The sequence below is a fragment of the Myripristis murdjan genome, chromosome 21 (assembly GCF_902150065.1).
Source record: "Myripristis murdjan chromosome 21, fMyrMur1.1, whole genome shotgun sequence".
NCBI lineage: Eukaryota > Metazoa > Chordata > Actinopteri > Holocentriformes > Holocentridae > Myripristis > Myripristis murdjan.
Window position 1 is genome coordinate 25,613,560 of NC_044000.1, and position 17,579 is coordinate 25,631,138.

Below are 17,579 nucleotides of genomic sequence, written 5' to 3' on the forward strand. Positions count from 1 at the left end.
ACTGTATCTGTCGCAGATACTGGGATATAATTTAGTACGCCGAGCAGAAAATCCACAATGTAACTACATGTAAACACCATCAAGTGACTTACATGTCTTCTCCTGGCAGGTAACAGGAACGCTGGTGTCGGGTCGGCTCACGCCAATGGCATTCTGAGCCTTGACCCTGAAACGGTAGGTCTTGCCCTCCACCAGGCCAGTGACATGGGAGTGGTTGTTGGAGACTGTCTTGAAAGTGACCCAGTCGGTCTGGCCTTCTTCCTGGTGCTCAACAATGAAGCCAGTGATCTCGCTTCCTCCAGTGCGGTCGGGCCACTCCCACTGCAGCCACACCTCTGTCTTGTCTGCGTCAGTGTGGTGCAGGTTCTTGGGTGGGCCGGGAGGATCTGAAAGTTGAAAGTGAAGAAAATTTTATTGACAATGATTGGTAGGTTGATATATCCCTAGTCATACCTCTGACTTTACAAGCATTTAATACTGAACACAATCTAAAATATTTCTTGATGTAAGGGCAGAATCACTTCAAATGGGGGTCCATGGCCTACTGAAAGTCAGCTTGGGAGTAAAGAACATGAAAAAGTTTGAAAACCCTTGAGTTGCACAACATGATAACAACTAAAATGTGGACATTCTCTGGTACTCACAGAGAGGATCAAGGGCCTTGATGGGAGTCTTTGTTGCTACATAGTCGCTCCTGCCAAACTGGTTTTCAGCAGCCACTCTGAACAGGTACTGGATGCCTTCCATCAGGTACATGGCCATCAGACTTGGCTTCTTATTGGCTGCGGAGACGGGGACCCACTTATCAGAGGCCACATCCTTCTTTTCCACCACATAATGAGAGATGACGGCACCGCCGTCATCCTCGGGAACCTTCCAGGTGAGGTAGGCGGACTCACTGGTCACCTCGGAGATCACCAGATCTCTGGGAGGAGACGGCTTGTCTGGTGGGAACACAAATGTTTACAAAGGTTAGAATAAAGAAAGCCAACAGTGAGGTACATCAGTGGTTAGGGTTAGGGTTAGAGTCCAGTTCACTCTATTCTGAAGTGGATCATCCTTAGTGAAAAAAATAAACAAGAAAGAACACCGATTTCTTTGCAAGTGGGTTGTGGTTCCTTTGTCAGGGTTCCCACACAGGTTTTACACTTAAATTGGATTTATGGGATCCCCACAGGGATCAATAAATAATTTCTGATTCTGATTCTATTTTACAAGTCCTAGAAAACATTCTATCTTTCTTTCCCAGGATTTTCATGACCGTGGGAACTTGAATCGGTTTATTACGTTGACTGAGTACATATATTTGTCTCAGTGGAGCTTTCACTCACTCAGGACAAGAACGACAACCGTGGCCGATTTCTTTCCGGCGGCGTTCTCCACAGTGATGGTGTAGTTTCCAGAGTCGGCACGGACGCACTTGGGGATGAAGAGCTTGCTACCAGCGGCAGTGACGGCGATGGTGGTGTGAGACGGAACGTCAGTGTCGTTCTTCTTCCAGCTGACGGTGGGAGCCGGCATGCCTTTGATGGTGGCACTCAGGGTGATGTCGGTGCCCAGCATGGCCAGGTGATCCCGGGCCATGTTGGCGTCCAGCAGCAGCTCTGGTGCCTCTGTGGGAACACAGAAATAGATTTCAAAAATTTTATTTAACATGCTTTTAAAATGACAGCAGATGCAGTTCATGAAATGTATGATGGTTTATTCTGGCCACTCTAGGAAAAAAAAAATTATGAAGCCACAGGGCTTCATTAATGCTCCCCTCTATTAATGTTATGTGTAAACTAGTAAAAGAAAAACAAAAAAGGATTGAACCGTACCCAGTCTGTCATGAACTTTGATGTTCTGCTTGACGTAGGCGGGGTCAGATTTGCCAGCAGCGTTGACAGTGAAGATCCTGAAGGAGTACTCCTGTCCGTCGGTCAGGCCCGTCACCACATAGTGCAGGTCGGGGCAGTCCTCTGGCTTTTCGTTGGCCTGGATCCACTCCACGGAGCCAGGCTTCTGGTACTCCACCAGGTAACCGAAGATCTTGCCCCTTCCATCATGACGGGGCATCTGCCACTTCAGACTGACAGAGTCCTTGGTCTTGTCGTAGGCCTCAGGCGTCACCGGAGGGCTTGGACGCACTGTGAGGAGACCAGGAAGCAGATGTTTAACACAAACAGCAGGGGTGCAAATCACAATCTTCATTAGTATACAGGATTATATCAACTCTTTGTACAACTATACAATATTTGCCAATATTACGATTTGGATTTCATTCAATTCAGGGGCCTGCAATCACACGACACCATATTCTCATTAACACATGTCGTTACTGCACGTTATAGCAACTCTCAAAACAACTAAAACATATCACTATAATAATAATGCTAATTTTAATTTATCTATTGTATTTAACCTTTATTTAAGCAGGCAAGTCATTAATAACAAAGTCTTAACTACCACCACTACTACTATTACTACTAGTACTACTACTTGATGTAGCTCTATAGGTATTTGTGTATTTATCTGTCGCTCACTGACCAATGGGATCTTTGGCGAGGATGGGTTTGGAGGGAACGCTGGGGTCTCCAGTTCCCAGCTCATTCTCTGCCATCACCCTGAACTCGTACTCGCAGCCCTCCACCAGGTCCTGCACCCTGAACTGGGTGGCGGGGTACAGGGGCTCTCTGGTGGCGCGGGACCACCTCTTGGCTGACGGCTCCTTCTTCTCCAGGATGTAGTTGGTGATAGGCTTGCCGCCATCGCGAGGCCTGTTCCACAGCACCAGGGCATTGGTGGCGTACACCTCCCTGACCGTGGGCATCTCCGGGGCCTCGGGGACTCCTGCAGAGGGCAAAGCCACATGGGAAAAATGCACACTTGGACAACATAATTTACGTTGATCCCTGGTGAAGGGCCTTAATAAATTTGTTTCTTTCCTGACATGCGCACGTACAAGTGTGGATGCTCTCTCTTTTGGAAGCCTTTTAAAGCAAATTCACTTAGTTTCTTAAAAAATAATAATATATATAAAAAAATTAAAATTATAAAAAAGAAATTACCCCAAAATCTGGAAAACCAAAAAACCCCATAAAATTCCCACAAAATTACTGAAATATTGTTTTTTTTTTTTTTTTTTAAACAAATAACCTATGAGAAAATGACCGGGAAATCAGCAAAAAATTTGCAAAGTAGCTACAAGAAAACTGCATTTATAATTACTATAATTCTAAATATTGACAACAATGTTACTGAAAACATTGTATTTTTTTTCTTTTTTACAGAAAACCACAAAAAAAATTAGCAAAAAGAGAATCAAATACAAATCAAATAAAATGAATGCCAAAATAAAACCAAAAAAGTAATAAGTGAATTTAGTTCAGAAGGTTTAAACTCTCTGCCAACAGGTTACTGGGTTTCAAAAGGGGAAAAAAAAAAAAAAAAAAGCTGCTGTGACCAAACATCCATATCAGACGTGTTTTATGCGGTGAGTTTGGGCGGTGGGTTGCTGACGTACTGAACAGATCCTTGGCTCTCATCTCCTCGGATTCCAGAGGGTCACTGATGCCGTACATGTTCTCCGCTGAAATCCTCATGATGTACTCCCTGCCCTCGGTCAGCTTGGGGATCTGATGGGAAACAGAAGAAAACATGAAGTTAGCGTGTCAACATCTCGGCTGTGCGTAAGCACCTACGGGACAGGAGCACTCGGCCGGACGCACCTTGCAGGTGGTCTTGGTAGAGGCGGACGTGACAGTGGTCCACATGTCTCTGTTGGTGTCTCTCTTCTCGATGATGTAGTTGGAGATGTCCACTCCTCCGTTGTCCAGAGGAGGCTTCCAGGAGATCACCATGTACTCCCTGTGCACCTCCTCGAAGACCACAGGGCCTACGGGAGGAGTGGGACGGTCTGCAGGGGGAAACAAACGCACCCTCAGTTACCCCGTCACAGCTCGTTGTGATGACAAATTGATGACAAAAATACAAAGAGGTGAGAGTGAATTTTTACATTGTCAGTGCTCAAGTCTCAATCTGTGAAAGGAGGCGGAAACAAAACGAGGGAGACAGGTTTTGTTTTGGTTCAGGGACGTCCAAGCAGGCTCGTTAATAATCAATTAATATTAATCAATTATTAAACAGCTGTTGTGCTTCCAGAAGAAGACCCTACATCACGTCTCTTTCTTCGAGAGCAAAAATAATACTAACGATGAAAACAACAATTATTAATCCCACTCAAGAAAAAAAGAAAAAAAAAAGTAAACCTCTAATCAAAAATAAAATATTAAAAATGCAGTCTTCTTAGTATTAAAATTGTTTCTTCAAAAGTCTAATCAGATTTGCTTTTTTAAAAAAATTGTGCTCTTATTTATTCTATTGTTTTGACAGAGGCCCATCTAGGGACGGGTGCTGCAAATTAGCCTCTGCTGCAAACACAATGATACTAGATGTAGCTGTTTTCAGAATGGGTCCCTATCAAATAAACCATAAATACATGAATAAATAATTTACATGCATGTTGATTAATGTATGTTGTCCTTTAAATAAAATGAGCAGAAACAGAAAGCATGTGGTTGTGGCTCCCATACCGACAACGGTCAGGTTGCAGACTCCCTTCCTGCAGCCAGTGCTGTTCTCCACCACCACCACGTATCTGCCGCTGTGCTCGCGCTTGGCCTTCATCAGGCCCAGCGACATGGTGGTCAGCGTGTTCTTGAACATGATGTGCTGGTCGGCCTTCAGCTCCTCGTCGTCGCGGTACCACATGATGGAGGGCGAAGGCTTGCCGGTGTAGCGGCCCTGCAGCAGGCAACTCTCGCCCACGCGGATGATAATCTTATCGCGGAAGTCCAGCTCGATGGTCGGCGGCTCTGCAGGACAGACAGGAAGTCCGAGTCAGCGCTCATGACCGAGGCAACAGGGATTCATTTTCACACCAGATTAAATCAGTTTAGCATTTAATTGTTACGCATTGAACTTTAAAACTGGTTTAAAATGAAGACAGATTCAGCTCAGTTAGTTCTAACTCTAAGCCTGGATTAAATTTAATCCTGAATTAACCTTTAGGCACTCTAACCTTTAACCCTTTGAAATCTGAAGCAAATTCATGAGTGCCTTCAAAGAATGAGGAGAAAAGTCTATTAGCAAACTAGCTAGAAATTACCTGAACACGAGCAAAAACCAGTAAAAAAAAAAAAAGTTACAGGCAAATTACAACAAAATAACCGGAAGATTAACAAGAAATTGTGCGACAATTCACAAAAATCCCAGAAAATTAGCAAAAAATATTTTTAAAAATAATGACAAAAAAGCTGGATTAAAATTATATATTTAAAAGTGAGATTAATTATGTTAGAATTTGTTTAAATGCTTGTACATTTAAGTTGAACTATTTAATTTTTGCTTAAACCACAAATGAGGATCAGTTTTTGATGGTGCACTGAGCTCCGCCTCATGATAAACCTGGTTTTGCTCTGATCGGGCCGAGTTCAGAAAGGGAGCGAGCAGAAGGTTCGTACCCAGCTCGTCCTTGCAGGTGATGGGCTTGGTGCAGAAGGATGGTTTGCTGGGCCCGATCTCATTGACGGCCAGGACCCTGAACTCGTAGGTGTCCCCGTCCCGCAGGCCGTCATAGGTGTACCTCCTCTCCAGCAGCTTCTCCTTAGTCAGTCTGGTGAACTTGTCCTTGCCGATCATGCGAGCCTCCAGGATGTACATGGTGACCTCGGAACCGCCGTCGTTCTTGGGCGGCTTCCAGGCAACACTGATATAATCCTTGGTGACAGAAGTGACCTCCAGATCCTCGGGACGGTCGGGCACAGCTGAGGGGGCACAGACACAGCAGAGTTTCATATCCAGTGTAACTTGATTTAATTTATTTGATTTTATTTAGGCTTGACAGTTTTATGGGAAATAGAAAAGAGTTACGGGTAGATTTGGGTAGCGATGGTCAATGTCAAGACATGACAGATTCATGAAAACTCATCATCATTTGTATTCAGAGTGACGGACAAATCAGAATCTAGAAGCTAAAAATGAATCTGGACTAATCAGCAGTTAGAATATCGCAGAGGGTCATCTGAAAAAAAAAAAAAAACAGTGGCAATTTTTGTTATGTTTTCTGCTTTTTAGTGTTGTGTCATACTTACATAATCAAATACTATTGATATTAAACAAACACTCTCTATATGATTATTCATACAGAGAGATGTAATATGATTATTTAAGTGTCCGCATGTGTATGTGTCAGTGTGTGTCTCCAATACAGTGTGTTGGAACTCAAGAACAGTGTCAATAATATTTAATTTAAAAAAAATCTGAAAATCTTCTTTAAGACTAACTTTATGGATACTTAGGGGAAAATTTAAGGGAAAGTCAGAGTTTAAGGGGTTGAGTTTAACATGGGCGCAGTTTGGAGATAAACAAATAACAATGTGACTTTCAGATCAAATAAAATCTGCTTCCTTCTGCTCATCATGGAGGACTCAGGGTTGGACTCACTCATGGGTTCCTTGATGATGATGTCGGCAGCGGTCTGGATGAAGGGTCCCACCCCGATGGCGTTCTCAGCAGCCACCCTGAAGAAGTAGGACTTGCCCAGCACCAGGCCGGTTGCCACAGCACTGTGTCTGCCGGCGCTGAAGGACACGGCGGTCCAGGCGTGGCGCTCGGCCTCACGCTTCTCAATGACGTAGTTGGTGATGGCGGAGCCGCCGTCGTCCTCTGGGTAGAACCAGTTCAGTTTGCAGGACTCACTGGTCAGGTTGGCGGCCGTCAAGGGAATGCCGACCGGGCCTGGGACGTCTGAGGCGCGACACAGGAGGGGTTAACAGACCTCACATGCACTTTGAGAATGAACTCCAATAAGATATGACTATTAAAGTATGAAAATCATTACTAATCATCACTAATCATCACTAATCATTTGCTTAAAAGATCGTTTTCTGTTTGTGGAGTTTTCTCTGTTTATGGAACAATCCAGTTCAGTTTGAGTGTCGATAAGAGCGAACCATCTGATTCAGCACTTTAAGCCAAAATTTTTCATCCTTTAAATAAACAGCTGCGATGATGTAAGACTATCCATTTTATTCTAGTAAAAAAACAAAAACAAAAAAAAACAACAAAATTACATATACATTGGAATATTTTTTTAAGTAGTGCATTATGTATAAATGTGTAAATGTAAATGCATGAGTCAGTGGTTCTGTCTGATCTCCAGATCAGGCTGCAGATGAAGGGAATCTCTCACCCAGAACTTCGATGGTGATGGTTTTCTTCTTCTCCCCCGCGGCGTTCTTGGCGGTCAGCGAGTAGACGCCCTGGTGCCTCCGGGTGCAGGGTTTGATGACCAGAGACGAGCTGATGGTGGTCGTCTCCACCTTGGCTTCGGGAGGCAGCGCCGCTCCGTCACGGTTCCAGATTACCTCCGGCGCTGGCTGGCCAGACACGTAGGCGATGATGCGGATCACTCCGCCGGCGTGGACCACCATCCTCTCCTTCACCGAGGCGTCCAGGTCCACCTCGGGGGCGACTGGGTGGACAGTTTGTTCCAAGCTTGTTAAATATTATTTGTATTTAAATGTAACAGGGATGAAGCTGCGCATGGGGTGGACAGTCAGAGGTGAAAAGAGTGTCGGCACTGACAGCCAGGGTTACAGCAACAGATAAATTCATGTTTGTGTTAGTTTAAGGTCATCGTTACGATTCACAGGAAACTGGACTGTAGAGGGAATTCTACCATTGCCAGTGCCATCTTCGAGGAACTGATTGAATAATTTTATTGACACTTCCATGGTGACAAAACGAGGATCTAGCCAGGTTGGTGGGTGGAACTCCTTCTATCACAACAATGAAGGGGGAGGTTTAAGTTAACGCACAAAATTAATAAAAAATTACTGATGTTGCTAAAGTTAAAAAATGAATACTGAATAACACTTAACAACCAACATTTTTTTTAAATGTGAATCCAAATTAAGAACCACAATCTGATTTTCATCATTCTTTGATTCATTTCTTATGAAAACAGTTACATGTTTCTGTGAGCTGTGCATCAGGCTAATGTTAGCTCAGCTTCTTTGCCGATGCCAAAGTCTGACATCAGTGAACACTGTGGCTGTCACCTTGGCAACGAGAACCACCCAGAAACACTTGCCCATGCTGACTCTACCCGAGTCAGTTTCCATGTCAGGAGAACATAACTGCAGCACGTGCTAACAGTGATAAATCATTACTGCATCATGTTGTTTAGATGAAATAGTAGCAGACAACTTCAACAAAACACACACTGTTGTGAAGGCTGAGAGTGAGGATGTTTGACTCACTGGTTCTGTCTTTGACCTCGAGGGCCTCAGGCACCTCGCCTGGCTCGCTGTTCCCTGCGGCGTTGAAGGCGATCACCCTGAACCTGTACAGTCCTCCGGTCTTCAGGCCTGTGATCACAAACCTGGTGCCTCTGATCTCCTTCTCCTTGGCCTGGAAAAAATGCTTGTTAGAAGTCTGCATGGAAAGCAAATGAAGACCACCAAGTTAGAGACATTTAACCTGAAAGCTCAAGCTTCCCACTTCACATATCTTGTTTTTATGATTGTGCCTGTATTTTAAATATTAACATTGCAAAGGCAGATTATGCAGTTTCAAAGGGGAGGGCACCTCACCATGTTATGATGTGGTAAAGAATGATGAATGCCACTAAATTCTCCAAAGAACAGGCTTTAGAAATGCCTCAGGAGTTCAGCACAATTATTTTACGCCATCATAACCCAAAATAAAAGAGCATTTCACTCCATTGTTTATGTTTTTGTGAACATTTGACATCAGAACATTAGACATTTTAAAGTGTTCCATTAAATCTTTGGGTTATCAGTCTTGGCAGGGACCTGAGGGGTTTATCTGCCTTGTCCTTCACACTGCGAAACTAAGAGGCGTCCCCTCTCATTTCAAACTGCTGAGTCTGCTTTAACCTAACTGAATAATGAATAATTAATATATTACAAAATGCTTCTGAGAACTCACTTAGCTTTTACTCATCACATTTTCATTTAACTGTACAGTAAAAAAGTGTTGACTGAGGTCAGTCTTTACCTTCACCCAGGCCTCAGTGCCCTCCTCTTTGTACTCCACCCAGTAGCCCATGATCTTGGAGCCTCCGTCCTTCAGAGGAGGGATCCACTCCAGATCCACAGTGGACTTGGTCCAGTCAGCCACCTTCGGGGTAGGAGGGGCAGGGGGTGCTGCAGAGGGAAACAGACAGCTAGTTAGTGAATTTATTCCTTTATCCTAAGACAGCCCCCGGCACTTTGATGTTACAGAACCGACAAACCCAACTAACCTCAGGAATCCCATCTTATCGACTCAATCAAGCATCACAATTTTTCTGTTTGTGACCTCTCACCAAGCCAGATGTTACTTTGCAATGACTGGTTTTCCTCAAAACAGCTTTTGACAAGTTATTGCTCTCCACAAGCTGCTGGTGTGAGAACAGCACTGCACCGACTGAGCGAAAACAGCCATGAGACGCAACTTACACAAAGATGAATTCAAGGTTTTTGGTCAGATTCTAGGAAGTTTGGATGCTCATGTCATTTACGATCTTACGTTAGGATAGGTACTTAGGAACTGATGAAGTCATAATGCTAGTTACCATGGTTACCAAACAGTTAAAAATAGGATTCCACAGTTAGGAAGTTTCTGTAATATCAGAGCATTTGTACTTCACTTTGCCTCTCTCTGTTTTGCTTATTTCGATGGTCATGGTTTCCTCTATTGGTACCAAAGCTAAGCTACAGTATGATGTCATTAAACATCTGCCTGCTCCTTACAGATGGGGTCTCTGGCGAAGATGGGGTCGGTGGGAGCGCTGGCGGGTCCAGGTCCGGCGGCATTGATAGCTATGACTCTGAACAGATACTGGGAGCCCTCGATGAGTCCGGTCACCACGTGGGACTCTCCGAGCGCCATGGGGCGGATCGGGTCGCGGGTCACACGGGCCCAGCGCTTTGACGTGGTCTCTTTACGCTCCAGCCAATAACCAGTGATCGGGGTGCCTCCGTCATCCTCAGGCTCCTCCCAGCTGACTGTCATGGAGTCCATGGTGATGTTGGAGATGGTTGGCTTCTCGCACTGACCAGGAACAGCTGGATCAGGGGCAAAAGTACAAATGCTAACCTTAAATATCAGAGGGTCATTGTATTAATTAATTAAGCAGTATGATTTGTCCAACAGTTTGACTCACTGTAGCGGTTCCTGGCCACCTCGGGCTCGCTGTCCAGAGGCTCTCCAACTCCGTACTTGTTCTGGGCCATGATGCGGAACACATACTCGTGCCCCTCCATCAGGTTCTCCACGGTCCAGATCCTGTCCTTGGGCTCACTGGTCACGGGAACCCACGTCTTCCTGTTGGCCACGCGCCTCCAGATGACGTAGTTGGTGACCTTGGAGCCGCCGTCGTCTTTCGGAGGCAGCCAGGACAGGGTGATCTTCTCTGCCCCAACCTCCTCAAATTTAATGGGAGCGGATGGGGGTCCAGGACGGCCTGTGCAGAAGAACCGAAACGATGACAAAACAAGTAAAAAATCACGACTGGACCCAAGAGGTTTGACGCAAAAAACAAAATGTACTCGAGAAGCAAACAAACCATAAACCAGTTGTTGGTTGTGTGTGGAGCTCTTGAGAGGCTGAAGAAACATTTTTTTTAATTTTGTGCACACAATGTCTTAAATTGTGCCGAAAAAATACTAAATGGAGGTCATGAAATCCTAATTTCGAACACAAAATTTACTTTTTTGTGCTCAGGGCACGGGCGTAAGGGTAAGGGTACAGGGTAAAGGGTAAAGGGTATTGAACTATATTATAGTCAGGGTGTGTGTGTGGTTATTATCGCTGTTATTTCCATCCTGCGGGGTTCGTACCGAGCACATTGAGCCTCATCTCCTTGGAGGCCTTGCCGAGGCTGTTGGAGGCCACCAGTGTGTAGAGGCCGGTGTCCGGCCGCTTGCCCTGCTGGATGAGCAGCGTGCAGCTGTCGTCCGACACGATCTTGTTGATGTGCTCATCATACTGAACCTCCACCTTGTTGTCAGGCTTGTGAGGAGGAGCCTTGTACCAGGTGAGGGTGGGGAACGGGCAGCCGCGGATGGTGGCCACAACGTTGATGTCGGAGCCCTGCTCCACCTCCATGAACTCCTTCAGCTCAATGGAAGGAGCGCCTGGGAGGAGAACACGACAAGGTGATTACAGACCTGCTTTTGATCTTTGTCTTTTTGGAACATGAGATTAACTTTGATTAACTGAATACAGGTCAAACTCAAGACCTTTAATGTTTTACACTACAGTTATTAGGGATGCACGATATATATTGGTGGCTGATATATTATCCTCCGATAAAAGAGAAAATTAAATTATTGTTATTGTTGCTGATGAAGGAATTTCAGCCTTTTCTTACAACGGCTGTGTCTTCTGTGCCAAAAACACTGAAGACAGTCTCAAAGATTTTTAATGTTGTCTCATTGCACATTATTATTTTAAACAGCACTACATGCTGGCTGTTGTTTGGTCACCCTGTTCAATGTGACAAGCTTTTCCCTTGAAATGACGTGAGCTGCATCACTGCCTATTAGCAACTGTAAGACAGGAAAAGAGAAAGACTTCTAGCCATCTGTAGTCTTTCCTGTACCCCCTCACATCTTTTTCCATTATTACTTGTCATCATGGCTGTTTATTTGATTATCAGTATTGGTTATCCGAAATTCCATATTGTGCATCTCTAACAAATTTTTATAACTCATCTTGTCAAATCACACATTTGGTAAAATTGTTCATATTTAGAAAAATCTACAAGGAATCACTTGAGATTTTTAAAGAAATGCATACAGATTTTTCTAAAGTATATTTCCTATTTACTAAAACGGCAATGCATTTCTGATTTGTGATATCTGGGTGAAGGGTGGTCCTACAGGTCTGGTCCTGGATGAGGAGGGGTCCCACGGTGGAGGAAGGTCTGCTGCCCCCGGCCTCGTTGAAGGCCCTCACTCTGAACTCGTATTCGTCTCCCTCCTTCAGGTCCTCCACCTTGAAGGTGGTCGTCTCGATGTCTCTCCTGTTGCACCTACAAATTCACAATGAAAGGAAGGGCATTTTTTATTTATCTCCAGAATGTTCCTCTCATCTCCTCCCAAAGCGAGCAGTGGGATTTTAGAGCTGCCACATCATTTCTCCTCACTTTGCTCCAGCCACTGGTTTCCATTCATTCCACTACGATATGAAAATTAACTTTCAGAGCCTTCAGACTTTCTTCACTCCAGTATTCCATCAGCGGAATAAAGTCCTCCACATGAGTTTTCCTAAAAGCAGCAGCACTGTTGTGTTTTCAGGACTTTGCTTTCCTATTTTTATTGTAACTTATTGTATGTTCTTGAATGTCTGCAGCCCTCTATCTTAGCTGCTGCAGATTTTTAATCCTGCTGAGCTTTTCCAGGTTAACTAAATAAAAATAAAACAGAGAAAGGGGGAAATGTAGAAGATGATGTTAGGTCGGTGTTGGCTGCGATGCATACCTGGCCCAGTCCTCCCGCTGGCCGCTGGCATCCCAGCGGAGCAGGTCCACGCTGTAGTGCGTGACGGGGGCACCGCCGTCATTCTTGGGCGCCTTCCAGGTCAGAGTCACTGTGCCCCTCCTCACGCTCTGGATCTTCAGCCTCGTCGGAGGATCAGGAGGATCTGGAGACACATCGGGGCACGTGATGTTTCATTTTCACAATAACACCTTTTTCTTCAAAAACTCCAAAACACAGACTCTAAGAGAAACGTAACTCAAACATTTTCAAACATTTTCAGACTCACGGATGGGATCTCTGGCCCGGGTCCTCTCGATCGTCTCCGCGTATGGCCCGAACCCGAAGCGGTTCTCAGCCCGGATGCGGAACAGGTAGTCCTGTCCATCGATCAGGTCTGGAACTACCAGAGACTGAGCCGCACAGGCCGGGTTCACCTGCAGAACCAAACCAGGACACGTCACGCTGCGTTCTACTTCACCACATTACACTGCACATTATTCATAATTCTGGTTTGATTGTAATCATTTTTTGGGGCAAGTTTTCTCTCTCTCTCTCTTTTTGGTTCATTAATTTTTTGCAAATTATCTTCTTTTTTAGCTGAACTATTTTTTGGTAAATTTTCTCTCTCTCTCTTGGTAACTTTCTAGTCATTTTTTTCTGCTCCAATAATTCTGGTAATCGACTTTTTGCCCCCGTGTTTCCAAAAGAAATCAGGTAAGTCATTTGCTTGGGTTTCCAAGAGCTAAGGAACACACGAACAAAATCAGAGAGTCCAGGAAAGTCAACCTGAAAACCTCTGCTGCAGTTCTTCATTCTTCTCCTGAGTACAGCCACAATTATTGATTTTTTGTTGTATTTTTTTTTTTTAAGATCTGTGTTGCTAAACTGAGGAATCTCCAACTATAGCTTAATGTATTTCTCTTGAAGGTGTTTTGTTGCCACTTATTATAACATAATTTATTATATCCAATGTCACTAATGCCCTTCGTTTTATTTAGTTTTCAATGACATTCAAGGTTTCGAGGTTTCAGCGTGAACGTGGCGTTTGACTGAATGTGGCAGGAAGGCGTGCAGACCTTGGTCCAGGCTTTGCCCTCCACCGTCTTCTTCTCGATGAAGTAGCTCTTGACTCGCTCTCCTCCGTCACTCTCAGGAGGTTTCCAGGTGAGCCTGCAGGTTCCTCTGGTGACGTCACTGACCTTAAGGTCGCGTGGAGGTCCGGGCAGGTCTGAGATTAGCACAGAGCTCCCATTAATGACAGAGGCTCACTCTCCCTGTTGTTCTCCAAACATTTATTTTTACGCCCTTCAGGCAGACAGATGCATGAATCTTGAAGTAAAAGCAGTGGTTTCACAATAAATGCTTACCGAGCACGTTGACTCTGACTTTGACCACCTTGTGTCCGGCAGCGCTCTCGGCGTTGATGATGTAACGGCCGGCGTGGCTCAGCTTGCTCTCTGGGATGGTGACCACGGAGGTTATGTCTGTGGAGTGGATCTGCACAGAAACAGCAGCATCTACAGTTTTATTTCTGGTAGTTTTATGATCATTTTCATGTAATTGAGTTTTAAATATATAATTGCTCAAGTTTCAAAGAGTTAATCATCATTTAAACACTGTCCCTTACCTCTGAGTCGACAGGTAAGGTGTGAAGGTCGTTCTTCTTCTCTGTCTCGGCGGTTCCGTCGAAGGTCCAGGTGACCTTGGGCACGGGACGTCCCGTGATGGTGGCAGGGATCCTGATGGTGGTGCCGGCTCTGCAGTTCATCAGATCCTGAGCGCTGACGTCCAGAGTGACGGTCGGCTCGACTGGAGAGCAAACACACCAGCAGTGAGTGTACACACACACACACACACACACACACACACAAGAAATCTGGCATCGATCCAGCATCACTGATCTGACCTGCAAACATTTAATCATTTTATAGTGTTCTTATCAATTTGAAAAATATGTTTTAGCAAATTCTCAGGAATACATTTTTCCCCTCTGTTTTTGAATAAAATCTGTTGATTTTTGCTCAGGTGTCAAAACGTTTCAGTCTTTTGTTCTTTTCCCATTCTTTCATTAAATAATCTCCTTTTCTGGGGCGTTTCTACTTTGTTTTTGTTTTTTTTTAGCTTCAGCCTTTTCACACCAAAGAACTTTTTATTTAACCTCCATTGTCTCTCCTGGACTAAAAACATCTACACACCCATTATATTTACACACATTTAGTGATTATTTGCCACCTTAACACTGCTCTGCCTTTTCAGGTGAGATGTGGTGAACTCTTACTCAGGATGTCCTGAACCAGGATGTCGGCGGTCTTGGCAGGCTCAGAGTTTCCTGCCATGTTTACAGCGTAGACCCTGAACTTGCATTTCTTCCCCTCCTTCAGGTCGGGAACTGTGAATTCGGTCAATGGGTGGAGCTTATCGGCAGGGTTCACCCTCCTCCAATCAGGAGAGCCTTCCTCATGAACCTCGATGATGTAACCCTTGATAGGGCTGCCGCCATCTTTGTCCGGCGGCGTCCAGCTGAGGGTGACGCTGTCCTTGGTCTTGTCTTTAACCACGAGGTCGGTGGGCGAGGTGGGAGGGTCTGGGCAAGGAGGAAGAAGAAAATTGAAGAAAAATGTCATCTAAGCCAAAGTGGAGGCCCATTTAAAAGCCCAGTTAGGTGTCAAAAAAAAGTTTTCATGCAGAATAACCATTTTTATTAGAGTATCAAATGAGTTTCCGACGCCTGAATCAACTGAAAGATCAGACGAGTCTTATCGTCTTAAGAATTCAACTCTTTGTCAGCCACTATTTTTAATCCTTATTAGTAAACTATTAAATTATCAAAGTTACAATAACATGAAAAATCCTATTACTCCTATACGCTGGAGCACAGTTCATCTTCAACAGCGACATGATGATAAAACAGTAAAATAATAAAGACTTCACATTTTTAAACAATCACACTGCCTGTCTCTCTCTAGCTGATCTCCCATTGTTTTACACTTTTGGGAGCTGTCTTCTCCGTGTTAAGCCCCGCCCCCACATCGTATTTCAACAGGAATTACATCAAGAGAAGGAAGCAACGTGAAGCACCGTTCAAATGTGACTGTAAAGGAGTGAGACTCACTGCACGGGTCCACGGCGAAGCGGCACTCGGTGGCCTCGCTGTGCGGTCCGATGCCGGCAGCGTTGCAGGCCGCCACTCTGAACTGGTACTCGGTTCCCTCGATGAGCCTCAGCACGGTGTACTGCAGGCCCTTCACCGCCGGCTTGGTGACTGGTGCTCTGTTGACGCGGCCCCAGTACACGGCACCACGCTCCCTCTTCTCCAGCCAGTAGCCCTGGATGGTGGAGCCACCATTGTCCAGAGGAGGCTCCCAGGTCAGGGTCATGGTTGTCGCCGTGGCGGCAATGATTTTGGGGTTGCGTGGGGGTCCAGGGAGGCCAAACGGATCCCTCAGCTGGACCTTCTCGGAGTCACAGCCATCGCTGACACCGAACTTGTTCTCCGCCTTGATTCTGAACTGGTATGTGCCGTTGAGGTTCAGTTTATAGACCTGAAGGTGTGGAGCAGGGATTTAAATTATTCATCATTAGTTTTAAGATGGAATGATAATCTAGTGTATGATTATTGACAGCACATGTGATCATTAAATTGGTTTGTTATTGGTTTGTTATTGTGGATTTCAGTCATGACAAAGCTTCTTACTAAATTAGCCACATTTTGGTTCCACAGAGATGAGTTTGCTAAGGTCGATATCAATTATGATTTTTCTTAAAACAAAGCTGCTGATAGCCACAAACTCTAAATTTGAAAATTACAACAAAACAAGAAAAACAGTGTATTTTGTTAATGAAATGCCTGAATCATAATTAACAAGTAACTAACCCTAACATATTGCAGATTCAAAATAAAAAGATGAGAGAAATACTGGCGAACAGTATTCCGAATCTTTTCCAAAAGTAGAGAGAACTTACCCCGTATCTTCTGTCAATCAGGTTGATGGTCAGAACCTCAAAGTCAGACTTCTTCTTGCTGGCGTCTCTCCTCTCCACAATGTAGTTGGTGATCTCGCTGCCGCCATTGTCCTCGGGGGCGTCCCAGGTCAGGTAGCAGGACTCGGCCTTGATGTCGGACACCACGACGTTCCTGGGCGGGAGGGGACGGTCTGCGCGGGAAGAGAAAACGGCATTATCAGCAAACAGCATGTCACATGAGACAAGAAAACACTTTAAAATATTCTGCAATCTCTCAAATTTTCCCATCTAAATATCACTGCAGTTCTGTAATTATTGCAATTTTGTAAGTGTTGATTCAGTATTGTGTGATTTTGGAAAAGGTTAAGGACTTTCTAATTTACAATTTTTGCAATTAATGTAAAATTAATAAGTTTGTGACTGTTAACCAATGGCTCCATCTGTAATTTGTTTTTTTCTACTCACCGAGGATCTCTACCCTGATAACGTGCTTCGCCTTTCCGTAGCAGTTCTCTGCCAGAATCTTGTAGTTGCCCTTATCCTGCCTGACAGTCTCAGGAATGGCAATTTTGGTCCTCAGTGTGGTTCTGTTCACCTGATGACAACAACACAAAACAAATCTCATTCATTTTTTCACTTCTCAGCTGAGAAACTATCTCCAACAGCACAAAACAGCAGTTGTAACATGAAGTTATCGGTTAAAAACAGCAACTCTGACCTCCTCGGTCTCCAGCGTCATCTTCTCCTCATCGGGTTTTTCGATCACGGCATCGTCCTTCATCCACTGCAGCGTCGGCAGGGGAAGACCCACCACCTCCGCCGGGATGTCGATGGCCTCACCTTTCTTCACGATGATGGCGTTGCTCTTGAAGAACTTCAGGATCGTGATCGCTGGAGGAACTACAGTCGCAAAACAGTCATCAAGTCAGAGATTGCTTTTGTCATCAAGCTTGTGTTTTGTCCTTTCTTTTGGACAATATGTACAAAATCAAATATCAAAATATACATGCATTTTTTTAACCAAATACTTTGATATAATTATTGTGTGATGATAGCAATGACCACTGGTGTTTTCAGAAA

At 44.6% G+C, this 17,579-nt stretch overlaps 1 protein-coding gene across 1 annotated transcript in view; it reads right to left on the reverse strand.

The window, feature by feature from the left end:
* Nucleotides 1-17,579, reverse strand: part of ttn.1 (titin, tandem duplicate 1) — a 202,656-nt gene that overhangs the window by 69,974 nt on the left and 115,103 nt on the right. The window contains 27 exon segments of the mRNA XM_030081335.1: nt 93-386; nt 645-944; nt 1,332-1,613; nt 1,821-2,129; nt 2,530-2,832; nt 3,506-3,617; nt 3,711-3,898; nt 4,575-4,856; nt 5,505-5,807; nt 6,487-6,789; nt 7,235-7,516; nt 8,307-8,457; nt 9,067-9,215; nt 9,804-10,118; nt 10,217-10,516; nt 10,893-11,189; nt 11,937-12,088; nt 12,537-12,699; nt 12,823-12,970; nt 13,613-13,764; nt 13,904-14,033; nt 14,164-14,345; nt 14,815-15,120; nt 15,649-16,078; nt 16,500-16,690; nt 16,965-17,094; nt 17,218-17,399. Of these exon segments, the coding sequence (XP_029937195.1) occupies nt 93-386; nt 645-944; nt 1,332-1,613; nt 1,821-2,129; nt 2,530-2,832; nt 3,506-3,617; nt 3,711-3,898; nt 4,575-4,856; nt 5,505-5,807; nt 6,487-6,789; nt 7,235-7,516; nt 8,307-8,457; nt 9,067-9,215; nt 9,804-10,118; nt 10,217-10,516; nt 10,893-11,189; nt 11,937-12,088; nt 12,537-12,699; nt 12,823-12,970; nt 13,613-13,764; nt 13,904-14,033; nt 14,164-14,345; nt 14,815-15,120; nt 15,649-16,078; nt 16,500-16,690; nt 16,965-17,094; nt 17,218-17,399 (6,336 nt within the window).